Source organism: Meriones unguiculatus, chromosome 3 (genome assembly GCF_030254825.1).
Source record: "Meriones unguiculatus strain TT.TT164.6M chromosome 3, Bangor_MerUng_6.1, whole genome shotgun sequence".
Classification (NCBI taxonomy): Eukaryota; Metazoa; Chordata; class Mammalia; order Rodentia; family Muridae; genus Meriones; species Meriones unguiculatus.
In genome coordinates this window covers 178,707,346-178,735,012 of record NC_083351.1, presented here as the reverse complement: position 1 = coordinate 178,735,012, position 27,667 = coordinate 178,707,346, and the positions used below count along the sequence as shown (strand labels likewise).

The 27,667-nt window shown below is 41.0% G+C and overlaps 2 protein-coding genes across 4 annotated transcripts in view; one reads left to right on the top strand and one right to left on the bottom strand.

Moving 5' to 3' along the window:
- The window catches only part of Ccdc18 (coiled-coil domain containing 18), a 100,700-nt gene extending 91,033 nt beyond the window's left edge, over positions 1-9,667 (bottom strand). The window contains exons 1-5 of the mRNA XM_060381106.1: positions 9,444-9,667; positions 8,308-8,363; positions 7,087-7,229; positions 6,478-6,649; positions 4,547-4,705 (exon numbers count right to left, since the gene is read on the bottom strand). Coding sequence (XP_060237089.1) covers positions 4,547-4,705; positions 6,478-6,649; positions 7,087-7,229; positions 8,308-8,363; positions 9,444-9,660 — 747 coding nt within the window. The 5' untranslated portion in view covers positions 9,661-9,667. The remainder of the gene's footprint in view (positions 1-4,546; positions 4,706-6,477; positions 6,650-7,086; positions 7,230-8,307; positions 8,364-9,443) is intronic.
- A 119-nt stretch (positions 9,668-9,786) lies between these two features.
- Tmed5 (transmembrane p24 trafficking protein 5) lies at positions 9,787-22,962 on the top strand. Of its 3 annotated transcripts, XM_021660908.2 has the most exons (4): positions 9,791-10,125; positions 12,268-12,365; positions 18,734-18,917; positions 20,177-22,962. In XM_021660908.2, exons 1-4 carry the CDS (start codon positions 9,937-9,939, stop codon positions 20,393-20,395), a joined length of 690 nt encoding a protein of 229 aa, XP_021516583.1. In that variant the 5' UTR covers positions 9,791-9,936; the 3' UTR covers positions 20,396-22,962. The 3 variants fall into 3 exon arrangements, with proteins under 3 accessions (XP_060237088.1, XP_021516583.1, XP_060237087.1); XM_060381105.1 differs by lacking the exons at positions 18,734-18,917; positions 20,177-22,962 and adding an exon at positions 19,134-20,169 and having other exon boundaries at positions 9,787-10,125; XM_060381104.1 differs by lacking the exon at positions 18,734-18,917 and having other exon boundaries at positions 20,177-20,347.
- The last annotated feature ends 4,705 nt before the right edge of the window (positions 22,963-27,667 follow it).

The window sequence follows — 27,667 nt, the reverse complement described above, 5'->3', positions numbered from 1 at the left end:
AATTCTCAACTTCATATGAAACAAAACAAAACAGGATAGCTAAAACAATCCTGTACAATAAAAGATCTTCTGGAGGTATCTACATCCCTGATCTCAAGCTGTTCTATAGAGCAGCAGTAATAAAAACTGCATGTTCCTGGCATAGAAACAGACTGATGGATCAATGAAATCAAACTGAAGACCCAGAAATAAACCCACACACCTGCAGACACTTGATTTTTGACAAAGAAGCCAAAAACATACAATGTGGAGGGGGGGAACATCATCAACAAATGGAGCTGGTCTAACTGGATTTTCGTGTAGAAAAATGCAAATAGATCCATACTTATAACCCTGCACAAAATTAAAATCTAACTGGATCAAAGACTCAACATAAAACATCCTAACTCTATTAGAAGAAAAAGAGGGGAAGATACTTGAACTCATTGGCACAGGAGACAACTTCCTTAACAGAACACCAGCAGCTCAGGCTCTAAGTTCAACAATCAATAAATGGGACTCATAAAACTGAAAAGCTTCTGTAAAGCAAAGGACATAGTCATCAGAACAAAACAACAGCCTACAGATTGGGAAAAAAATCTTCACCAACCCTACATCTGACAGAGGGCTAATATTGAAAACATATTTTTAAAAAACAAGAAGTTTGGGGGGATACAAAATGAATAAAGTGTAATTAATAAAAATTTAAAAAAAAACAAGAAGTTAAACACCAACTAACCAACTAATCCAACTAAAAAATAGGGTAAAGGGCTAAACAGAGAATTCTCAACAGAGGAATACCAAATAGCAGAGAAACACTTAAAGAAATGTTCAACATCCTTAGCATCAGGGAAATGCAAATCAAAATGTCTCTGAGATTCCATCTTACACCCATCAGAATGGCAAAGATCAAAAATTCAAATGACAGTATATGCTGGCAAGGTTGTGGAGAAAGGGGAACCCTCCTCCACTGCTAGTGGGAGCACAAATTTGTACAACCACTTTGGAAAGCAATCTGGCACTTTCTCAGAAAACTGGCAACAGCTCTGCCTCAAGACCCAGCTATACAACTCCTGGGCATAATACCCACAGACACTCCACCATACAAGGAGACTTGCTCAACTATGTTTATAGCATTTTTATTTATAAGAGCAAGAAACTAGAAACAGCTTAGATGTCCCTCAACCAAAAACTGGAAAAAAAAAAACCTATGTTAGTGAGATATCCAGGAAGCAGAAAGACACAGGTTATATACTCACTTATAAGTGGATATTAGACATATAATAAATTATAATATATAATCATGGTAAAATCTGTACACTTAAAGAAACTAAGCAAGGAGGACCCTGTAAGATGCTCAATCTTCATTCAGAAAGGCAAACAGGATAGATATTGGAAGAACATGAAAACAAGGAGCCTACCACAGAGGGCCTCTGAAAGACTCTACCCAGCAGGGTATTAAAGCAGGTGCTGAGACTCATAGCTAAACTTTGGACAGAGTGCAGGGAATCCTATGAAAGAAGGGGGAGATGGAAAGACCTGAAGGGGTCTGGAGCTCCACAAGCAGAACAACAGAAGCGGGGCCCAGGGGTCTTTTCTGAGACTGATACTCCAACCAAGGACCATTCATGGCAATAACCTAGAACCCCTGCACAGATGTAGCTCATGGCAGCTCAGTCTCCAGATGGGCTCTCTAGCAAAGGACTGTCTCTGACATGAACTCAGTGGCTGGCTCTTTGATCACCTCCTCCCTGGTGTGTGGGGGGGCAGCCTCAGGAGGTTACAGAGGAAGACTACGAAAGACAGTCTGGATGAGACCTGATAGGCTAGGGTCAGATGGAAGGGGAGGAGGTTCTCCCCTATCAGTGAACTGGGGAAGGGGCATGGGAGGAGATGAGGGAGGGAAGGAGGAATTTGGAGGGTATGAAGATGGGAGCTACAGCTGGGATACAAAGTGAATAAATTGTAATAAATAAAAAATTTATATTAAAAATTTGTGTTACATCTATACAATAGAATACTATTCAGCTATTAAAAACAAGGACACCATGAAATTTGCAGGGCAAATGAATGGATCTGGAAAAGATCATCCTCTGTAAGGTACCATGGTAGAAACTCATGGTAAGATAGGAGTCTACCATAGATGTCCTCTGAAAGACTCCACCAAGCAGGGGATCAAAGCAGATGCTGAGACTCACAGCCAAACTTCCAGCAGAGCGCAGGGAGTCTTATGAAAGAGTTGGGGGTATAGAAGGACCCAGATGGGACAGGATCTGGGCCCAGCAGAGGAATGCAGACTGATGCACCAACCACGGACCATGCATAGAGAAAACCTAGGCCCCCTGCTCAGATATAGCCAATAGTTAGCTCAGTCTCCATGTGGGTCCTCCAGCAAGGGCCCAGGAGCTGTCTCTGACATGGACTTTGGTGCAGGCTCCTCAATCACTTCCCCTGGGTGAGGTAGCCTTGCCAGGCCACAGCAGAAGAGGATGCTGGCAGAACTGAAGAGACTTGATAGCCTGTGTCTAGTTGGTAAGGAAGGAGGGCTACCCCTTTCTGAGGACTAAGGGAAGGAGATAGTGAAAGAGGGAGGAAGGGGTGGGACTGGGATGAGAGGTGGGACTGGGATGAGACAGAAGAGAATATTTGTGTGTGAGTATTGTGCCTGCCTATGTCTGTGCATGTGTACAGTGCCCACGGAAGCCAGAAGAGGGCATCAGAGTTAAAGACTGTTAGGAGATACCATGCAGATGCTGGGAACTGAGCATGGGTTCTCTAGACCAACAACAAACGTTTTTTTTTTTTTTTTTTTTTTTTAGAGACAGGGTTTCTCTGTGTAGCTTTGGCTGTCCTGGACTTGCTTGGTAGTCCTGGATTCGCTTTGTAGGCTGGAGATCTCCCTGCTTCTGCCTCCCCAAGTGCTGGGATTACGGACTTTACCCATGGAGCCTGGCTTTTTAATGTATACAATGTTCTGCCCACATGCCAGACGAGGGCACCAAATCGCATTATAGATGGTCTTGAACCACCATGTTGTTGCCGAGATTTGAACCCAGGACCTCTGGAAGAGCAGCCAGTACTCTTAACCGTTGAGCCATCTCTCCAGCCACGCAACAAACGTTCTTAACCACTGAGCAGCCACACCACTTTTTTAAGAAAGAGAGAAAGGATGAAAGGAAGGAAGGAAGGAAAGAAGGGAGGTAGGAAGAAAGGCAGGCATTGTTGCAATCTATTTTATGGGCATACCAGTTTACATTAGCATCTCTTGGTGACTGGACATCTGGAGTTTTTTTAAACAGTTTGTTAAAACACTACCAAAGGGAGGTGCCACCACACCAGCTAGTTATTCCTATCTTATGATACCAATAACACAGTTTAAACAAAAATGCAGAGCCAGATATGGTGGCGAATACCTTTAATCCAGGACAGCCAGTACTACATAGAAAAACACTACCGCAAAAAAAAAAAAAAAAAAAAAAAAGATAGGATTAAGTTATAGTATCACATAATGTCGCTAACAATAAATAAATAGTGGGAAAGCCATGGAAAATAATAAAAAAACACCTATGAATAAATATGAAGTAAAAAACATCTAGTGAAATGGCTCACCAGTTAAGAGCTCTACCTTCTCTTCCAAAGGACCCAAGTTCAATTCCCAGCACCCACACAGTGGCTCATGACCACCACTCTAGTCCCAGAAATGCAGGACCTTTTTCTGGCCTCCACATGCACTGCCTGCACATGGAATACAGTCATACATGCAGGCAAAAAAAAAAAAAACACACACACACACAAAATAACAATTTTTTATTAAAAAGAGTAACAAACTATTCAAAATAGTATGGATACTATTTAAGACAGACAATAAGGGGGTTTCTAAGTAATAGAAAATTCAGGATGATTTTTCTTTTTTTTAAGGATCTATTTTTATTTTATGTGTGTGGGTGTTTTGTCTGCTTGTACATCTGTCCACCATGTGCATGCTTGGTAAGCACCAGATCCTCAGAACTATAGATGCAGATAGTTGTGAACCACCATGTGGGTGGAAATGGAAAATGAATAAGTAAGTGCTCTTTAATCAGTAAATCATCTCTCCAATTTCATCTTTTTTCTATTTTTTAAGTTTCCACAATAAGATTTTAAGAAGCTGATTTATCTTATTGCAAAAATTATTAAAAGTTCTCTTAAATTATCTTCAGATATGATAGTGATTTTAGTCCCTGTCAATGTTCAACTAGCATACAGAAGTTTTTACCTATTAGATAGGCAACCCACGTATGTTCTGGTTATTAATCATCAAATAGTACAAATAACTGAAGACGGTGCAGTGGCCCACGCCTGTGATCCCAGCACGCAGGGAGGCAGAGGCAGGGGGATCTCCGTGAATGTGAGGCCAGCCTGGTCTACAAAGCCAGTCCAGGACAGCCAAGGAACACAGAGAAACCCTGTCCGAAAAAAAAATCAAATATACATCCATATATATATAGAAAGAGAGAGATATACACACACACACACACACATATAAATATATATATTACAAATACTCTCAGCAAATCAAGAGACGTACTTTTGCTTTATACTGTGTCAACTCAAAGTGGATAGATTCTATCTTAGTCATTAAAGAATGGTTCTGTGTGACCAAATGAGCATTCTGCTGCCTAAGTTGATTAAGCTTCTCTCGAAGGCTTTTAATCTCTTCATCCACAGAAGCAGATGAAAAAGACACCTGAAAATAAAGAAAAGAACAATGTACACTAAATTATTTGATATTTACATATAATAGAAAATGGCAATAATTGCTATTATAGTAATTGAAAAACTCAGGACAATAACCATTATGACTGATAAAGCATGTATGAAACACATTCTCTCCTCACAGTGCAAATTAAGTACAAACTGGAAAAAGAGTGGCACACTTTATTAAATGTGGATGTTATCTGATAAATCAATTCACAATATCACTCCTGCAAATAAACGATAGAGAGCTTTGTATTTCTACACTTAAAGACGGTCACAATGACACTGATGTAGAGGAGTATAAAAGGAATTCATATGCCAAGAACCAATGAGACAGTATCTTTAACTTATGCATGCTCTTTTATGTAGCTATTAATGTTACAACATAATATATGAAATAATGATATTTTAAGTTTGTGAAATATTTTTAATTTTTTATACAAAATTATGTACAAATTATAAAGTCAAGCTATCCCGGGCCAGGCATGGTGGCACACACCTTGAATCCCAGCACTAGGGAGGCAGGTGGATCTCTGTAAGTTCCAGGTCAGTTTGGTTTACAAAGAAAGTTACAGAACAGCCAAGGCTGCTATACAGCAAAGCCCTGACTCAAAAAGAAGAGGAAACAAAACAACAAAACAACAAAACCTGCCATCTTTACTAGCTGTTTTATTAATTAACTGTTACCTTCTTTATTTTTATTTTTTGAGACAGGTTTTCTAACTCAGGCCTATCTCAAGCTTCCTGTATGGGAATGGTTGACTGAACTTCCAACCCTCCTAAACCTTCCTCTTGAATGCTAGACAAAGTCACCAGGCCGTTTATGAGGTGCTCAAAATCAAACAAAGGCCATGTTTACTCAGCAAGCACTCTACCAACTGAATTACAACCTCAGTCTTTTTGTTGTTTGCTTGTCTGATATAAGGTTTCAGTCTAGGGTATCCTGGAACTCAGCAATTCTCTTATCTCAGTGTTCCAAGTGCTAGGATTATAGGCATAAACCACCACGCCTGGCTCTTTCTTTTAACATTTAGTTTTCTAGTGATTCCAGATGCATATAAATAATTACTCACATGCCTTTCCTCTTTATAAAAAAACTAACATATTTTATATTTTTATTTAAATAATATATACTGCCAATATCTACATAATAAATACATTAAAAACTTTCTTTTCTTTCATTTTTGTTGTTGTGGTTGTTGTTGTTTTTGGCTTTTCAAGACAAGGTTTCTATGTTTAACAGAGCCCTGGAGTCCTGGACTTGTTCTATAGACCAGGCTGTCTTTGAACTCACACAGATCACTTGCTTCTGCCTCTCAAGTACTGGGATTAAAGGCAGGCATCACCACACCTGGCTACATTGAAAAGCTCTTAACTGTATTTTAAAAACTTAGTTTTCCTCTTAACTGTGGAGTTTTCATTGCATAAAAAGTTAGGATTAAAAAGAACAATTATGGGGCCAGGGAGATGCCTCAGTGATTAAGAGTACTGGTAGCTTTTCTCAAGGACTTGGGTTCAATTCCTGGCATACACACAGAAGTGCACAACTGAAGTTACTGTCTATTTCTCTGGTTTCAGGGGATCCAAAACTCTCTTCTGACCTCCACAACTAATTGCAGGCAAAACACTCATCCACATACAATATTTAAAAAGAACAATTATATTCCAATCTCAAAGACTTTAAGACTATTAATAACATAAAACCAAGAATAAGACATGTAATGCAAACCATTTTAAATAATTAGGTCTAAAGATAATAACCTTATCTCTTGGTTTCTTTTGAAAATCAATACTACCCGATGTCTTGCAAACTTTCTTATAAGGTGGGTAATTCAAATGTCCCAGGTGGCTAGGTTGAGCAAGTTCTTCCAAAATAATCCTTTCACATCTTGAAGGACTGCAGACATAATCAGAATTTTCACTTGGACTAACACTACAGAACAAAGAAAAACTACATTTCAGTTCTGAAAGTTTTTACTATAAATTTCTACTATAAGAAAATGACCAAGAATTAGACCCATAGTTATGAACAGAAAACTGTCTTTCCAATACTTTCAATAAATCCCAATTAGTTGCATTAGCAATTATGTATTTCCTGAACCTCTTTACTTCAGGAGTAAAAAAAGCAGCTACAACAACGAAAGAGTAATAAAATTCAGAATATATACTTTATATTGATTCTTGATATATTAACGATGTTTTCTTCATTTGTTTGTTAATATTTCCATTTTCACAAACTGACTTGTATTAAAAAGTACAGAAAAACACATCTTAGTCCAGAGGCATATTAAACATGTATATAATGAAATCTAGTCATTTTACATTTATAAATTAATACTTTAATTTATACATGTGATTTTATTTCCTTGCCTGGATAACTCTTCCCCTAAATTCTGCAAACTCCATTCTGTGACTTTCAGTTCATGTCTTAATGAAGCAACATTTGCAAGCAAGCTTTCTTCCTCATGGTCGTGGTCTTTATTATAGTAGCCTGATGAAACAGATTCCATTTCCTTAAAAAAAAAAAAAATACAAGGAAATTTCTTGTAGATTACGTTTAGATTTTGTGGTATCAAAATAATAAAATTTAAGAAGAAACTGTGAAAGTGCTTGGTACTAAGACTAACAGTCTGAATTTGCTCCCTGAGAACCCAAAGGTCAAAGGAGAGAACAGATTTGCCACAAGATGTCTCTTGACCTACACACACAGGCACTCATGCGCGCAAGTAAATTGATGTAATTTTTTAAAAATAATTTATTTAATTTTATTCTCTGTACATTGGTATGAAGGTGCCAGAATCCATGGAACTAGAGTTGCAGACAGTTGTGGGTGCTGGGAATTGAACCCGGGTCCTTTGAAAGAGCAGACAGTGCTCTTAACCCATAACCATCTTCTCCAGCCCAAACTGATGTAATTTTTAAAAATGAATTTTCTCAAGGTCACAGATTTTTGAGGGTGTAAGATTGAATCAAGGTATACTTCTCTAATTAACTTCAATATGAAACCACTGCAATCCTCCATAAATCCTTAAGGTATTGTTACCAGATGTTATGTCCTCCCATTTACAGTGGCTTTAAAATTTAAAAACATTTACATTCACAAGTCATAATCCCATCAAAATGGCATTTAGAGGATGGGTATAGTCACCATTCCCTTCATCCTAGCACTTCGGAAGAAGCAAGTGGGTCTCTGTGAGCTCAAGGCCAGCATGGTCTACCTAGAAAGACATTGTCTCAAAACAAAAACAAAAATGAGGACCTTTAGCAATTCAACTCATAGAACTGTATGAACTTTTGTTTCATCAACTGGTGAGCAAGTATCTCTACAGTTATGAAACTAAGTTTCTTGGCCATAAAAGAAAATGAGGATAGGCTGGATGGCTCAGAAAGTAAAGGGACTGGTTGCTCTTTCAGAGGGGTGCTTTGCTCTTCTCAGCACCCACATGACGGCTTTACAAGTCTGTAACTCCAGTTTCAGAAGATCCCAAACACCCACACACACAAAGTAAAATTAATATTTTAAAGATCACAGCAAGATGTTTCATTATTATTATTATTAAAATAAAAAATAGCCGGATGGTGGTAGCGCACCTTCAATTCCAACACTTCAGTCAAGTCCTGGGCAGCCAGGGCTACACAGAGAAACCCTGCATTGAAAAACCAAAAATATTAAAAATATAATAAAAACTAAAAAGGTTCAGAATGTCTACCTGCTATTAGAACTTCCTGTATAATCTTACAATTTCACTTCTCCTTCATATTCCATCTATCTTTTTTTCAATGTAGCACCAATTTCATTGCCCTTCTTAAAATCTGGGCTACCAATGTTGTAATTCCCATGTATTATGTTCAAGAGTGTAATGTATTTAGGAAAGCTCAGTATTTTGAATGTACAAATGAATATTCCCCACTCAGGTAAAATACTTTGGTACATTATTTCCCACTCAAAATTTCTCATGAGTGGGGTGGAGTAATAAAAACTCTAACCTTACTGGACAAAGCTGAGGCCTGAAATTAAATGAGATGTTTTGTAGACAGAAATGTTTCTACCCTCTCTCGTTTTTGTTTTCACAAATTTGCTCCTGCTTAAGTTCAAAGACGTTCATAGTCAGTGGCTCAGGTCCCCATTCTGCTTCCCATCGATTCAACAGCTCTAGTTTTATACAGGACAATGAAGGAGGAAAAAGGAAGAAAATTCAGACTAAAAAGGGCTGTTCAGTACTGTTTGAGAGCATTTATGTCAGGTTTTTACGTTCAGCAGTTTCTAAATCAGCGATGGATACGTCTAATATTCAAACATGCTCGTTTCCCTTGAGGGCCGTTTACCTCTGCTGTGTTGTGAGTGAAGAGGCTCATCGCCCGACCCAGAGGGCCCTGACAACGGTATCTTCAAGCCTAGTGACAAAGGCGTTCTAGGTGCACACACACACGCTCCCCAAGTAAAGGACAAGCAGTTTTCACTCTGTAACACCCTGTGGCAGGATTTTCCGCTGGAGAAAGAGGACATGGTTTTACAGTGTTTTATTTCAAGGAAGAGGTCCTCCGCCTGCCCGGAGGGAGTGGAACAAGATCTGGCGTCCTCCTTTCCGACTCCGCCTCAGCTAAAACAAAACGCGTCACAAGCAGGCGACACGGGAGCGCAGGGTCGGGCCGCACGCACGTCGACGGTCCCACGAGAAAGGGGTCCCTCAGGAAAGCCCGTTTCCAACCAGGAGGCATTTGCTCACCGACAAGGTCGCAGCTGGGGTTAGCGACCCCAGACCAGCGCGCATCGCGAGGCTCCTCTGCGCTCGGAAGCCTGGGACACGCTCGCGGGCCGCGCCATGGAAGCCTCGGACACACGATGAGGAGAAGCTGCGAACCTCCACGGCGCCGAGTTCGAACCGCCGCGGCGGCCGTTGGGACGCGCCTCCCGGTCCATGGCCCCGCCCCCGCGCGGGGCATGCCGGGAAGTGAGGCTGGCCGTGCGGGTGGGCCGCAGGCCGAGTTCGCGCCGAACTACATTTCCCGTCGTCCCGGCAGGCGCCGTTGATTGGTGCGTGTGGGGAAAGCTAGGATGCGGAACCCTGAAGCTTGTAGACAGGGGCGTCGGCCCCACCCTCAGCCGGCCCCTTGGAAAGCCGAGCGTGAGCCGCCGCCTCCCGCAGCTCCCAGGGCTTCGGAACCGAGGCGCCAGCATTCCGAACCTCCCCAGACGCTGCCAGTCGGAGACCGCCAGGGATGGGCGGCAGGGTCTGGCTGCCACTCCCCGCGCTGCTCCTGGCCGCTCTGCCCCTAGCGCCGCTGCGGGGCGCGGCCGGCTTCACGCCCTCCTTGGACAGTGACTTCACCTTCACGCTGCCGGCCGGCCGGAAGGAATGCTTCTACCAGCCCATGCCCCCGAAGGGCTCGCTGGAGATCGAGTACCAGGTAAGCGCTGGGCCGCCGCGGCCCGCGCCGCCCCGCCCTGCCCCGCCGCAGCTTCTGCGAGCCGTCACCGCGGCGGATGCGGGCGTCGCTGGAAGCGGGCCTCCTCGGCGCAAGCGCGCAGGACGCGCCCGGAACCCGCAAGTTGGGCCTGTCCGAAGACTGACACCTACCCCCCCTCTTCCCTTTCCTCCGGTAGGAGAGAGGCCAGCGCTGGCGACGTGGGTGGCGTTACGCCTTGCTTCTTAACTCACCCCCAGCTCTTCCAGCTAGCGCGCATACACTTGAGTAAGGGCGCGGTACACGTTCCTTTTTATTATTGGACGAAATGGTGACACTTGTTTGAATCACCCTCACCGCTTTGACCGAATTCCGACAGTATAAAGTCGTCGCGGTGTTTGCTGCAGTTAAGGAATTTTTAATGGTGACTATGTGAATATCTCTTAAGTCAGAGTTGAAAGGAGCTGTTGTCGTTTTTAGGGGGACATTTCCGTCCCGGTTGTATATCCACTACTTTCAAATCAAGTAAGAAAACATCGTATTAGAACTCTACGGACCTTTCTTTTCAGTGAACCTTGGCAGCATTCTTTGCTTGTCATTGTTTTCATTTCAGTATCAGCAGGATAAGGCAGTAGAAAAGAGTGCCTTAATTTATGCGCTAGTAATTTGTTAATTTATGCATTCTGGTAATTTGTTAAAGACCTACAAGTTCCTCGCCGCAAATTTCAGCTTCCAGATAGCAATGCACCAAAATATATGTTGATGTGTTTTATCTTTGAGGCTTTTTCTTTCTTTCTTTCTTTTTTTTTTTCAAATTAAGTTTCAAATGCTACTTGGTATAGAGTAAACTTGTAAACTTTATGTAGTGGGCTGGACTGGTAGCTCAGCAGTTACTGCATGCACGTGCAGCACACACATACACTTATTAAATATTTTTTTAAATTTTATGTGGAATTTTAATATTAAGACTATTTGTAGAAGTTTACAGTGAGTGCAGGAAGCATCCAAAATACTATACAAAGTCTCAGTAAAAATGAGATTACAGCTTAATAATCATTTTCCACTTGTGAGTTTAGCATTTACTGAACAGTTAGTTTGTGCAAGGAGAAGAAACAACTAGAGAATCTCTGTTCCCAGGAGTTTAGGGTTCATAGAAGCTTTGTCTGGATTTGAGGCTTTTTCTATTGGTTATGATTAGCTGCTTGTTTGGTTGGTCTGCTTTTGAGGCAAGGTTTCATTGAATTTTACATTTAGCCCAGGCTAGCCTCAGAACTTTGTAACAGTCCTTCTCAGTCTCCCAAGTACTGGTATTACAGCATAAACCATCACATCTGACTTAAACTGTAAGTTGAATACAGTAGCATTACATGTTGTTAGAATATAGTCATTTCTTGTTTTCAGAGAATAGGGTTGTTGGAAAAAATAAAAATCTGGAAATGAGATAATGAAGAAATTAGGCCAGTTTCAGAAAAGGGGAGCACTATTAGATGTTAGGATTTTAGGGTGTGTAGTTTGAGCAGTCAGGGGTGTACTAGAGTACTGAGTTGTCACGAGCTTTGAAGACTGTAAAGGCGCAGGGTAGGAGTAAAGAAGGATATAGACCACCTGACAAGGCAACAGACAAGGGACAATAAATGTGTTTTAGAGGATAATAGCTTTTCCCTTATTTTTTGCAAGGCAACTACTGGGTAGACTGAAAGACGGATTTAAAGGAAGCAAAAATAGATGCAAAGAAACAACAACTGTGGAATTAGTGAAAGAGTCTAGATGAGAAAGTAATTTTTATTAATTAAAAATTTCCTTGAAAGCAAGCATGGTATTACATATGCTGGTAATTGTAAACACTCAGGAGGCCAAGGGAGGAGGATGACAAGTTCAAGGCCAACCTGGCTATGTAATGAGACCCTGCCTCAAAAAGTAAGTTGGAACAGCTGGCCTCCACACACACATTTTTTAAAGGCAGGGCATGGGGGTGCCTTCAATCCCAGCTCTGAGGCAGGGTAAGTCTAGTGTACATAATGAGACCCTGTGTCAGATGGACAGATAGAGAGATGATTGATTGATTGATTGATTGATTGATTGATGGTTTATTTTATAGAACTTTCTATTTTCAGAGTTTGTAATACATATTTTTTTCTTCTGTAGGTTTTAGATGGAGGAGAACTAGATATTGATTTCCATCTTGCCTCTCCAGAGGGCAGAACCTTAGTTTTTGAGCAAAGAAAATCAGAAGGTGTACACACGTAAGTTGTTTGTCTGAGACACAGCAAGCATACACACACACTCACACACACACACACACACACACGTATGTATGTATGTATGTATGTATCTCTGGCTGACATGGAACTTGCAACAATCCTTTTACCTTAGCCTTGTAAATGCGGAACTTACAGATGCATACCACCATGTCTTCTGGCTGGTGAAAAGTGAAGAAAGTACCTTAGTATTTGTTACTATTTGTCAATATTATATAACTGTATAGTTTTAACAGTCTTTGATAGTGGGCCATTTTCCTTCCACTCCACTTTCATTTCACTTTCATTTTTGGCTTGTTTGAAACTAGAGTCTGTTTCCCCAGCAGATCTCAGTTTCGTGGAGTCGGGGTGCTCCTGCCTTAGCTGCGCCAGGGCTGTGATGTCTGTAGGTGCCCAGCACCAAGAACACCACAGCCAGCCAACTTTTTCCTTTGTTTTTTTAGTTAATCTATTGTGACATATCTCTTCTTGGCTTAAAAAAATTTTTTTTGTTGTTTTTGAGACAGGATCTCAATCATGTAACTGATTGGACTAGAACTCAGAGATCTGAATGCCTGAATGCTAGAATTAAAGGTGTTTACCAGGATCTCTGGGGTTTTGTTTGTTCATTTTGTTTTGTTTTGTTTTTTTGGTTTTTTCAAGAGAGGTTTCTCTTTATAGCCTTGGCTATTCTGGATTCACTTTGTAGACCAGGCTGGCCTTGAACTCACAGAGATCTGCCTGCCTCTGCCTCCCTGAGCACACCCAACTCCTTTTTTTTTTTTTTTTTTTTTAATTTATTTTAGATGTATGGAGTGTCTTGCCTTCATGCATATATGTGCACCATGTGTGTTTGATCAGAAGAGGGTGTCTGATCCCTTGGGACTGGAGGTGTGATGGTTGAACCACCATGTGGGTGCTGGGAGCCACTTCTGGGGACCTGATATTGAGTTCTGGCTTCTGTGGGTACCTGTATCACATACATGCATGCAAGCAAAACACTCATACACACACAAAATTAAAAATAGGCAGAGGCCAGTCTGATCTAAAGAGTAAGTTCTAGGACAGCCAAGCCTACACAGAGAAACCCTGTCTCAAAAAACAAACATTATTAAAGAGGCATATTTTGGTTTGGGGTGGGGATTTTGTCTTTTTCTGTGTGTTTTGGGGGACACTTTAGTTTTTTTCAAGACAGTCTTACTATGTAGCTCTGACTGTTTAGAACTCACCATGTAGGCAGGCCTTGAACTCACAGAGATCCACCTGCTTCTGCCTCGCAGTACTGGGATTAAAAGCTTGTGCCACTGTGTTTGGCAGTGAAGAGGCATATTATGAACTACTTGAATGATTTCAAGATCAGGCAATCAGTCAGGTTTCCAAAAAGCCTTCTATAGGCCACTAATTTTAACACCATTCTTGTGACTATTTCTGTATTGTCTGTAAACACTTGCTGCTTTTGAGATGCCAGGAAAGCCTAATGACAGTAATAAAAACTCAGTAAGATTGAACTTTGAAGGTTCCCAAGTTCTATTTAAATATATTCATTGTGTGTGTGTGTGTGTGTATACATACCTGTATGCACACATGCCTATATATTCATATATTACTTGCCATTTTTACATCAATATCACCTCTTTAAAATACATTTACACCCTTTTGACACTACAGTACAATCTCGAGAGTTGACAGCAAGAACTGCATAATCAAGTTATAGGAGAGAGATACTAAGTTCAGTGCCCTGTGCTGAGCCGACGCGTGCAGCTGGGAACCACTGGTCAGACACTGTGAGTGCTGCCCTTCAGGAGAGTCGCCAGTAGCATCCCAGCTGCTGTGGGATGGAAATCATCTCTCTCTGCTTTAAATTGTTCCCTACTCTATTCGCCAGTTTTTGCTCAGGCTATGACAAATCTGCCCAAGTCAGCTCAAAGGGAACAAAGGTTTATTTTGTGATTTCAATTGACGGTGACTGTCTTAAGGTTTCTATTGCTGTGAAGAGACACCATGACCCTTTATAAGACGGCAGCCCTCGTAAAGGAAAACGTTTAATCAGGGCTGGCTTACATTGCAGAGTTAGTCCATTTATTGTCATGGCGGGAATATGGCGGCACGCAGGCAGACATTGTGTGCTGGAGAGGTAGCTGAGAGTTCTCTATCCTGATCTCTAGGCAGCTGAAGAGAGACACTGGGCCCAGCTTGAGCATTTGAAACCTTGCCCAACCCCGTGACACCCTTCCTGCAACAAGAAAATACCTACTCCAGCAAAGCCATGCCACTAACAATGCCGCTCCCTGTGGACCTTTGGGGCCATTTTCACTCACCATAGTTACTGTGCTCCATTTTTCTCTAGGCCTGTGCATCATGAACAGACATCATGGTGAGGAACATTTAGAACAGCAGAGTGGCTCACCTTATGGCAAATGGAGAAGGGGCCCGGGTTCAAGTTACAGATACTCAGGGTGCACACTGCTGCCACTCTGCAGTCTGCTTTCCCAGCTCCAAACAGTCTGTACAACACTCATGACACAGTCACCTCGAAACATTCTTAGGGACTAAGCCTATGGGGAAATTTTCATATCCAGATTTAAAAAAGTGATACTGCGGAAAAAAAAAAAAAAAGAAGCAAACTTTGAGCAGTATTATAAAATAACCTTTTAATTTGAAAATCAGAAACCCACACTTGGGTCTGGGGACAGAGCAGAGCATGTACTTACCTATGTGAGGCCTTAGACTTAATCCCCAGTGCCAAAAGAAAAGCATGGCAGCTCAGCACATGTTGGCCCATAACAGGCTATGGCATCCCCTACTCTATCTGAACTTCACTTTATCTAGAAAAGGCCAATCAACAACTTCTGATGTAGTAAGGATTGAAAGAGGCACAGTATATTAAAGTAGGGGCCATGTGTGGAAGAGTGTAATGAATGTTGACGGATTTGTAATGTAAAACCATTCACAGTGCTCAAAGAAGAAAGAAATTGCAAAGAAGTGAGAGTAACATCACAGGTTGTATTCCTCTTGAGACTATAATATAATATAATGTAATATAATATAATATAATAATATTATACAATACCATACCTCTGGAGACTTATTATTGTGCCAGTACATTAGAAATGAGAAAACTTAAAAATTATTTTTAAGGCTCACACAAATAATCACAAGTAAAACCAGTGACTTGTGTGTGTGCTTTTCTAGTGTTAACTTAAAGGGGGATGAAGCAGATAGTCATTGCATGGCAATAATAAAGTTGAGAGCGTATGACTGCAGCCAGCAGGGGATCAAAGAAGATGCAGAGACTCATAGCCAAACTTTGAGCACAGGGAAAAAGGAATAGATAGATAGAAAGACCTGGAGGGCACAGGAACTACACAAGGAGACCAACAGAGCCAAAAAAGCTGGGCCCGGGGGCCTTGCAGAGACTGATGTAAACTAAGGACCATGCATGGAGAGGACCTAGACCCCCTGCTCAGATGTAACCCATCGGCAGTATGCATGTGGGTACCTAGTAAAGGGAACAGGGGCTGTCTTCTGACATGAACTTGGTTGCCTGCTCTTTGATCACTTCCACTTGGCGAGGCGACCTAGCTAGCCCACAGAGGAAGAGGATTCAGACGGTCTTGATAAGACCTGATAGGCTAGGGTCAGATAGTAGGGGAGGGGGACTCTTATCAGGGGACTAGGGGAGACTGATGGAGGGAAGTGGCTACAACCAGGATACAAAGTGAATAAATTTTGTAAAAAAAAAAAAAAAAGTAATAATAAAAGAAAAATGCCCCCAATAGTGCCAAGTGCCCCCAATAGCCACAAGCTGACAGTGTCGGGGTTGAAGTCTAGGCTAAGCTCGGCTGGACTCTTGACTATGGAAACAGGACTGCTACTTTAAAATCAGCATTCGTTAGAAAAGTGGGTTTCTGTTTGTCAAGAAAAGCCAGCACTTCCCCTATCCACACACAGCCAACTACCTTCTGAAAGGGCATCCAGTTCCATTTTAACTAAACAAGCCTCCAGCACACCAAAGCCCCACACCACTACCAAGGCTTTTCCAGCTAACTCACCTATCTCCCACAGCAACACACTCTTTAAAACTGGCAAGACTCCTACCATTTTGTTTCTCTCTGCATCCCTCCCACATATACAAGAAAGCCTTGGCAGTATGAATACTTTTCCACCCTTGGAGTGGTCTAGTTCAGTAGTTTCAGTGCACCCTTGCTTACAAGTAGTGGTTAGAAAGAGGCACAACTATAAAACCTGAACATTATAAATGAGTATTGCTGGTCAAAGATTTCTCACTGAGCTACATCCCTCAGTAGCTTCAGACCTTCATTGTTTGTATTTTAAGACATGGTCTCTATGTAGCCTTGGCCGTCCTGAAGCTCGCTATGTTGACCATGCTGGTCTCTACTGGCCTGCCTCTGCCTCCCAGCTGCTGGGTCAAGGTGTGTGCCACCATACCTGGCCTTTGTCGGCCTTTTTAAATTGCATTAAGTACTCAGCATCCTTTTACACATGACTCTTGGACCAAAACTACCAGATGCCAAATAGATCTGAGTTTCACTGAAGATCCTGCCTTTGTCAGGCATAATTATATAATGCTGAATGTCAACCAAAGAGAAATATAGGCAAGATATGCTGCTATAAGGAACTACAAGTTAATGTTCAGGTTAATAAAGATGATGAATTAAAGATATTAAAGGGATGTCAAAATAAATGCTGAACAAAAGAACAGCTCTGACTGTCCACTCCCCTCCTTAGATCTTCCAATCCCAATTCAAACCTCTTGAGAAATTGAAAATTGACTAGGAGGGAATAGAAATGTGCGTAGACAGTTCATGTAAGTGAGGAACTTTGTAGACGTATCTAAGCCCCTAGAAGTCCCACTACAGAAAACTTGTGTGTGGAACACTATCCATTCAGGTAACATACATACTGGGTTCTTTGTAATTTTTAGTTTCTCTGTGGCACAATAAAAAGGACTCTATAGGAATCTGTAATTCTCACAGGCTATCTTTTGTTTTTTTGTTTTTAACTCAGTAGGCCTACTAGAATGTCTGAGCGGGTTTTAGGTGAGTTAAAGTGTTATCCACAGTCTTTTGTGAAATAATTAACAGGAAAGTAGGTAGTACTTCATAGATACAATTATAAATGTAGATTTGCTGTTCTTTCAAGAAAATGGTATTTGCTCTGTTTGGGACAGCTGCAGTAAACGTCACTGCCATTTAGAGTTTCCTTTTCTCTTCCAGAAGGTGGCAGGATGCAGAGCTGGTTAGGAAACCACATCACAGCCTGTGGTGGCACAGGCCTTTAATCCCAGCACATCGAAGGCACATAAAGGCAGATCACTGTGATTTGGAATTTAGCCTAGCCTTCAGAATGAGTTCCAGGACAACACACACAGAAACCCAGTTGCTTTTTGTTTAAAACAAACAACAACAACAACAACAACAAAACCCCACTAAATTAACTGGTCAAGTCACGTTTTGTGACAGTGACAGGTTTTTTGGAGGGTGAGTGAGGGGCACCTTTAATCTCAGTGTTCAGGAGGCAGTGGCAGGTTTAATCTCTGTAAATTCAAGACCTACATATCAAGTTCCAAGCCAGCCAGGGCTGGATAGTGCAATATTACATAGTTTCACACTATATCATAGACTGGCTTCAAAATCACAGCAATCCTACCTAAGACACCTGAATTCTGGAGCCATAGTGGCTAGCAAGACCAAGAACTCTAGTTTAGATGTAAATAGCATTTTTTTCAGGAGATAATACCACAGAGAGTAAAGTTCCAGCTACTGGCCAAAGACCTCATCTCTTATCTTTGTAATCTATATTTCTTATCTTTGTAATCTATATTTTAAGAATACATTTACTGTGCTTGAAACCTGAAAGACCTTTGTACAATCACCGATTTAAAGGGAAAAAATGTATGTGTGTGACCTGTGAAGGTCAAGTAAAGATGTCAGATCCCTTAAAAGTGTAGTTAGAGGCAGGTATAAGTGACGTGTCTGGGTTATGGGAACCTAACTCTAGTCCTACAAGAGCTCTTAGCATGGGACCATCTCTGCATCTCCAACAGTAAACAAAACAGTTTAAAGAGTAAGCTCAGTAGAAGGGTAGGTTGGTTGGTATATCTGCATAAGAATAGGATTCAATATAGGATGTCTTTTTAAGAAGTATAAATATTAAAGCTTATTATGATTCATCATGGATTTCAGCTTTGAATCCTATTCTTCCCAGACTACCCCCAAATAGATCAAGAAAATTTAATATTACTGACCACGTAAATCCCAAGTGTGTGTGACTTGCTAGTATTTAAATGTACCCAGGTTGTTTTCAAAATAGGAAGCACAGAACACTAAAAATGTGCCCTTTTTTTAATGTAGTGTAGAGACTGAAGTCGGTGACTACATGTTCTGCTTTGATAACACATTCAGCACCATTTCCGAGAAGGTGATTTTCTTTGAGTTGATCCTGGATAACATGGGAGAAGAGGTTCAAGAACAAGAAGACTGGAAAAAGTTTATCACTGGCACAGATGTTCTGGAGATGAAGCTAGAGGATATCCTGGTTAGTAGGCCCTTTTAATAAGTAATGGCAGTTCAGCAGCCAGAGATGTTACTGTGTAACACAGACTGAACTAAGCATTTTTAGCTGTGTTTCCCAAAAAAAACGTTTTCCCTATTTCTTTCTTTACATCATTTCAAGTCTCACTGTTAGCTTTATGATAGGTTTCAAATCACAGATCTCAGTTGAATCCTGTCATAAAAATACTTTTTTCAGAAGCTGCAATTTTAAAAATAACAACAAGCCAGGCATGGCGGCACATGCCTTTAATCCCAGTACTCAGGGACTCAGAAGCAGGCGGATTGCTGTGGTCTACAAAGCCAGTCCAGAATAGCCATAGCTACAGAGAAACCCTGTCTTGAAAAACCAAAAATAAATAAATACATAAACAGCAAAATAAACTTATTTTCTCACAGATCTACAGTGAATTTCACAGGTCTAATTAAATCTTAACAGGTGTTGACAGGGTTACACCCTTTTGAAGGTCCTGGCACTCTTCACTGCATGGTTTGCTGCATCCCCTGGCCTCATATGCCACCCCAGACTCCTGTGTCCCTGATCATGTGTGTAATTACACTGACCCTGCCTGGATGACGTAACCAAAAGTTTTCAAACAGCAAAATACTAGAGACACACAATGTATAAGCTAAAAGTTGTCAGAACTAAAAGAGAAATACATATAAGGCCTGGTGCTGCCAGGCACTGATAGCACACACTTGTAATCCCAACACTTGGGAGGCTGAGGCAGGCAGGTCTACGCAAAGCGAGTCCAGGACAGCCAAGGATACGCAGAAACACAAGTCCTGGTGTTACACTGCTCAACTACTTTGATGTTGTGTTTTCAATTCCTGGTATCCTTACTCCTGTTAAATAAATTTATCATTACTATTTTATAACCTCATGGATGATCTCTAAATGATATAAGTTATACCTGCCCCTTAACTGAATTATATTTTTATTTAAAATATTGTTTTGATTTTAAAAACCAGCATGAAGCATATTATTAAAGGAACTTAATATACATATATATGTATATGTGTGTGTGTATGTGTGTATATATATATGGTTTGGGGGTTTTTTTGTTTTTGTTTTTTGAGACAGGATTTCTCTGTGTAGTCCTGGCTGTCCTGGACTCACTTTGAGACCAGGCTGGCTTTGATCTCACAGAGATCAGCCTCCCAAGTGCTGGATTACAGGCATGTGCCACCACACCTGGCTCGTTCCTAGAGTTTTTATGGTAAAATTGTTATATTTGTCTCCAGGAATCCATCAACAGCATCAAGTCCAGACTAAGCAAGAGTGGCCACATACAGACTCTGCTTAGGGCATTTGAGGCCCGTGATCGAAACACTCAGGAGAGCAACTTCGACAGAGTCAACTTCTGGTCTGTGGTTAATTTGGTGGTCATGGTGGTGGTGTCAAGTATTCAGGTTTATATGCTGAAAAGTCTATTTGAAGATAAGAGGAAAAGTAGAACGTAAGATGAACGTTGAGAAAAAGAGGCAGAAAATTCTAATACACTGTCACAGTTAAGATCATCAGTCATCTTTCCCTAACAGTTTCAGAAATTAAGTGCAAGATGTAAATTTTAATATACAAGGAAAGTCCTCACTTTATGTCCAGGTAGCTATATTGACTTAGTTATACAACAAGATATCATAAAATTTAGATTTGATTGAATGAAGCCATATTAACTATTTTCCTAAGTTTAAAATTCGTTCCCAGATATCACATAGGAATTAAATACATGAACAGTGTTCATAAATATACCCCCAGTTTGCTTTGACCTAAGACGCTCTCTGTACATGTGGCAGGTACAAATTTATTGAAGAGATTTTCAGTTTATTAGGTTATGAATCATTTGAAAATTATATAATTGTAGACGGGATAGATCAGCTTTTCGTTGTGACAGCTCTCAAAAAAAATATGTGTGTCTGTATATATATATACATATATACATATTTTAAAAATAGCTAATGTTAAGCATTATCCAGAAATCTCAATTTTATATTGAGTCTGCATTTCCAAAAGCTGATATTTTTATAATTAAAACTGGAAAGGTATTCTTTCCTCATAAAAATTAGGCAGTGTCTTTGGTTTTGAAATGGTATTATGTGAAGTCTTTATGTGATATATAAAGGGAAGTTGATGTTTATGAATGAGATGCGTTCTGTCTAGACATTAGCTAAGATTAAATTAGAGATAAAGTGAGCCTGTTTCTATATTACCCATCAACAGTGTGATGTTGGTTTCGACACAACTATTGGTTTTGATAGTACATTATCACCAGCAGGCGTGAGGGACATACCATTGAAAAGATCTGACTGTAGGGTAAATAAGCAGCTCCTTTATAAGCTCTCAGAATCATCAGAAACGAGGAAAAACAAGATAAACGCGAGAATACCAGATCCAAAAAGTTCACCTACATAGAACTGTAATGAATCAGATACACTCTTCCTGATATACCAAATCTAGATGAAATCAGATATCAAAGAAGTAATTTGAAAATCACTGGAGGAAATTCTATTTGTCATAGTGAAAATTTTCTAGTTACTGTTTTGAATTATAAATTATCATATAGTTTATGAAATATACATACCATAAGATTTAGCACTAGGTATACATATTTATTACAATTTTTATTATAACCCTCACAGAATTACCTCTGATCACTTATTGACTTTGAAGAATTAGAACAATCCCAAATTATAAACACCTAATATGGCATAAAAGCCAAAAATGTTCTGTCTTTCTAGTTTATCAGTCTGTAGTACAATCTTATTCAACTTCTACTAACTTAATCTGAAACAATTTAAGTTGCACCCATTATGTTATGATAAACTGATTATTTAGAAATAATAAACAGTCAAGTCTGGGTATTGAACCCATGTATATCTTGATGGAATTCTTATTAAGCGTTAATGATCTTGCACTGTCCTCCTACCTCACACAAAATTATGATCCCCAGAAATATACTATATTTTTCTGATCAGGCACTTGGGAAAAGACTAGAAATTAATTTTTTCCTATTCAGAGGCTTTTCAAAATGTGAGATAAATGCCATATACGATCAAAAACTGGCCAAGAAAAATGCTTCAGTATTCTAAGCAAAGCTGCTACAATATGTACAGAACAAAGGCCAATAAGATCATTACAGAAGAAACTTCCCTTTTCACTTTCTTTTAAGTACAAAAGAAGCAAGCTCTAAGGTACCATAACTGAGAGCAGAGTACACCAGAGTCTACTGCGTCTTCTCTGTGAGACTGTGATTAAGAATTCTACCTCTTAGATACAGCTGATACTGTACTGTACTCATTGCTTATCTCACACTGTATTTGTTACATTGTCTTGTATGTAATCTGTGCCACTGATTTTTAAATCTTTAATTCAGTTACTTCCTACCATTTAAAATGGTAATAGTAGCTTTACTGAAAAAAACAAATAACATAGGAACGTTAAAGATATTTTATTTTTATAGACAAAAGAGATACTAAGAACCATGTTGCCTGCATTAACCACAAAAAATTAAAATTTAAGCAAAACCCAAAATGTTTCTTTTTAAATGTGTATTTTCTGCTTCATGAGTTTTTTTTATGTCATTCAGTTACACTAAAATCAAGTAAGCCATCACTTGGTCTGATTTGTTCTTAATTATATAAATTACTGCAGCAGTTTAACAGAAGTTTGGAGTTCATAGTTCTGAGGTACATTTGGATTGTGTGCTCTTTTACATGAATGTCATAAAACAAAAAGGCAAATGAGTGTTGGAAAACATAACTGAAAATAATTTAAATCAAAATATATTAGGTATATTTACCATTAAAAGTGATGTCTTAAAATTAGCAAAAACTAAGTGACCTGTAATTTTGTATGAGTGAAAATTCTTTTTCCGAAATTTTAAAACAATTCAGCATGTAATGTTATTTTTCTTCTGGAGTGTAATGCAATGTTGCTCAAAATTGCACTATATTTGTGAATAGTCAAATGAGCAACAGACTATATACTGAGCTCTTTTCAACTAATAAAAGTTACTATCAAAGAAATCTTACCAACCTATCGTTATGTTGTCTAATTGTTGACCTTGATTTTTAAAGAACATGCTTTATTTAGGGTTATTAAATGCTTCTACCTCCCTTTCAACCCCAGCACCCGGTAGGAGGGAAAGAAGGCTAGTGGGACGGGGTGGGGCTCTCTGCTACTTCCTACTGGGTATGGTTCTTCTGGGGGCCAGGCCAGTGTCAGTGGTCCAGGAATCCAGAACCCCAGGTAACCAGCAAACAGCAATCGCAGCAGCAGGACAAACCAGCAGCAAGCTGTCCTCTAAGCACCACGCCTTCGTCCTCTGGGTTGTCCATATTTATCCCAGCTGGCAAAGACCACGCTTCCCACAAGACACTTAAGAGTGTCAGTGTGGACAAACTACAATCCCAACTTGAAATTTTAACAAAAGCATGTTTACATATCATAAACCAAAAATCTCCACAACATCTAATCCTTTTAAAGGTTTTGTTAAAATTTCACTCTTAATTAAATTTGTTTTCCTTTCCCATTTTGAAAGTCCATAAAAGTTTTGTATCTTTGTACTATGTTACTTTGCTTTGGAACTGCCACTATAGTCACTTCATTTCTCTACTGCCCAAACATATATTTTACCTAAAAGGTCCATAAGATTTAGAGAAGTAGCTGGATGGTAGGGGCACACACCTTTAATCCCAGCAGAAGCAGGTGGATCTCTGAGTTCCAAGCTAGCCTGGTCTACAGAGTGAGTCCAGGACAGCCAGGGCTACACAGAGAAACCCTGTCTTGAAAAACAGAACAACAACAAATTTAGTGAAGCAGAGACCACCAGGGTTGCTGGGAACTGAACTCAAGACCTCTGGAAGAGCAGCCAGTGCCCTTAACCTCTGAGCCGTCTCCCCAGCCCCCAAGTCTGGGTCACTTAAGCAAGTGTTCAGGGAACTTGTTCACTCCTCTACCCTAAGAAGCGATTGTGTTACAAAACACATGTCATGCAAGCCTGACAACCCCAGAATCACATGAAGGCTGAAGGAGAGAAGCAACTCCACAAACTCCTCCAAACCTCACGGCACAAGCACCCACTCGAATACAATATGTATCTTTTACTATTACCATTCTCTAGGCCTAGAAACAGTATCTATTGAGGAAAAAGTATCTACTCAGGAAACAGTATCTATTCAGAACAATACAGAAGTTAGCCTTGAGTGTTAACCAGCTGGCTGGTCTTGGGAAGTCAGAACTACTTACACTTAAATTTGTACAAATAACTTTAAGTACTTAGTGGCACTGTTCTGAGCACAGGTGTGGTGGGTTCGCCATTCACCCCAGCACTCCAGAGGCTGAAGACTTCATAAACTGGAAGCCACCCCTGGCTACACAACACCCTGATTCAAAGAAACAATAAAAGCTGCCTGGAGTCAGAGACAGTTGTACACTGCTGAGCACCTCTGCAGCCCCTGATAACTAACGCTATCTAACACGGACAAGCAAGCAGAAACCCTCCAGATTGTTAATCAGGAACCATCAGGGGCTGGGATGGCTTAAGAGCACTTGTTGCTCTTGCAGAAGACCTAGGTTCAATTCCAGCACCTACATGGTGGTTCACTACCATCTGTAATTCCAGTTCCCTCTTGTGACTTCCACAAACACCAGGCACACTTGTGTGTTCAGGCAAAAACACAAAATCTTTTTCTAAACAGTTTTTCAAAACAGTCAACAGTGAAGTTGACAACCTTGCCATTTTAGTAAGTCTTGTAACCAACTCAGACGTATTGATAAATCTTATAAAAAAGAACCAGGGAAGCAGTAAAGGAATGGTTAGAAGCTGTTAGCCAACACTAACTCCTTGTAAGTTAATATACCACAGTCCCGGAAGGTTTGTTTTTGTTATTTGGTATATGTGTTGTGTGGGTGCACATACAAATGAGCATGGCATGGAGGCCAGAGGGCAGCACTGGGTATCTTCCTCAGTTGCTCTACCCCTTGCCACTATCCACGAGCGTCCTTCCGGCACCCCGGGCCGTACAGTCCACTGAGAACGTATTTATCGTCTCCCCTGTCTATTAACTGGAAGTAGACACCCACGCTGGCCTCGGCGCGGAAGACCCCGGTCCTGGCACCGCTTAGTGGGTGCTTAGAGCGTGTTTGTTGAGCGAGTTACCAACGCTCCAATGAGCCCTGTCTTGGCTCAGAGTTCCGCTCCTCCCGCTCCCCACTCTCCTCCCGAAGAAGGACCGGGGTCACCTCTCAATGCAGTCAGCCTCCAGGCGCCCAGGGGTCACAGACGCCAACCGGGCGAGCAAACGCTCCCTGGATGAGGCTCCGCCTGGGCAGGGCCACACCTGACTCAGATCCGGCCTCCCAGCCTGGTCTACATATCTGCGCGCAGTCTCAGCTGCCAAGCATGGGGAAACAAAACAGGTGCGGGCTGGGGTGGGCCCTGCCTGCTTCCTTCTCTTGGGGAAGCAGGAAGTGGAAGGCTTGCACTGGGGATCGAGGCGAGGAAGTAAGGACCCGAGGTGGACGTAACCCTCTGTCTTTTAACACTCCCAGACTTTGGGGTGTTTGAGCTCACTGATCTGTCATGCTGGCTAGCCAGTGACTTCCAGAGGACAGCCTGTCCTGTGTCTCTGGGTTGGGGTTTACAGGCATACCTTACCATATGCAGCTGGGGTTCCAAACTCAGACCCTGAGCCTTGCATGGCAAGCCCTTAACACCCTGAGCTGTTTCCCAGCCACTGGAAGTTTCCTGAGTAGCAAACATCGAATACATAATGTCTGTATCCAATATTAAAGAGTAGAGTAAATCTAGCCATTTTTCAGTACTTTTGTTTGGTTGAGATAGGCCTTTCCACATAGCCCAGGCTGTCCTGGAACTCATTTTCTAGGCTAGGGTAAGGTAAGGCTCACATTCACAGAGATCTGCTTCCCAAGCAAGTGCTGGGACTAACAACCATGCCTGGATTTTTCACACATTTTAATTAAAATAGAATTAAATCACCTCCCACTTATAATGCTGCCCCTTCCCACAAAAAATGACATTTTTACTCAGCATTCAAATGGTTTAAATATTTTATAAGTATGTTACCCCTAACTTTTCTTTCCAATATTCTTTTCCTCACTTACCTTGAAGTGACCCTGGTGGCTAAAGAAGCTGTTAAACCAGTATGACAGATACTTAGCATACAGCAGGCTGGCGTTCAACACCCGGCAGCCAAAAGCAGCCTCTGCAGGCTGGTGCGAGTGCGCAGTAGGGACATCTTTCCGTGTAAATCGCACTACACACCTTGCCCAACTATGGGTTTTGTTTTTTAAGACTTATGTGTTTTGCCTCCATGTTTTCTATGTGCACCGTGTGTCTGCCTGGTGCCTCCAGAATTCAGAAGAATCAGAAGCCCTGGTGTTACAGCTAATGCAGCTGGTGTTACAGCACATGGAGGTGTTGGGAACTGAACCAGGGCCCCTGCTAGAGCAACCAGTACTCTAAACCAATGTCATCTCTAACCTTGAATTGTTTTTTTTGTTTGTTTGGTTGGTTTTATTTTGAGATAGGGTCTCATGTAGACCAGGTTGGCCTTGATGTGTATAGCTGATTAACCCTAAACCAATCACCTGTTTCCACTGCCACCATTATCGGTTTTGATCACTGCTGGGTATCAAGTCCAGGGACCCCCACACAAGCTAAATGAGGGCTCTGCCAACCTAGTCCAGAATAATCTTTAAATCAAACAACACAGTTACACTGTGTTATGTTGGTGTTTTGGTTTTTGTTTTATGGGATTTTTTTTTTTTTTTTGCTGTAAAAATTTTATTTCTGCTCTGATTTATGTTTTTATATACTGTAGTAATGAGTAAGAAATACATAAGGGCTGGAGAGAGAGCACTTTTTCTCTTTTTTATTAAATGTTTGTTTTTATATTAATTACAATTTATTTACTTTGTATCCCTCTCCCTCATTCCCTCCTGATCCTACCCTCTCTCCCTCACTTCCTCCCTCCCTCACTTCCTCCCTCCCTCACTTCCTCCGTGACCCTCTCTAAATCTACTGATAGGGAGGTGGTCCTCCCCTTCCGTCTGACCCTAGCTTATCAGGTCTCATCAGGACTGGCTGCAATGTCCTCCTCTCCCTTGTTGCTCTTGCAAAGACCCAGGTTCAGTGCCCAACACGCACAAGATGATTCACAAGCACCTGTAACTTCATTTCCAGGGAATCTGTGGCACTTTTGATTTCCACAGGCACCAAGCATATATGCGGTACTCAAACATAGAAAGAAGGAAGAAAAGAACACTCACATAAATCTTTAAAAATAAAACATTTTTATTTAAATTTTCAACACACTTGCCATGTATCCATCACAAAGAAATCAGTGTGCTGATTCTGCTTTCTTAAGTAATCTAATCAAGAGCATACTTTGAAGTAAGGGATATGAGCTGGGAATGCAGCTTGATCCACTGTTTTTCTCCAGTACACTGGAGACCTGGGTTTGACCCCCAACACCTCAAATGATCAGCATGGTAGCTGCATGCCTGTAACCCCAAGACTCAGGAGATGGGGGCAAGAGGATGAAAAGCTCAAGAACACTCCTGACTAAAATAGCAAGTTTTTATCCCAGGCTAAGCTGGGATACGTGAAAGTTTGCATCAAAAATAAATGTAAAGTTTCTAAAATTGAAGCTGGAGAAATAGCTCAGGATTTAATAGAACTTGCTATGCTTTGGAGGACCTGAGTTCAGTTC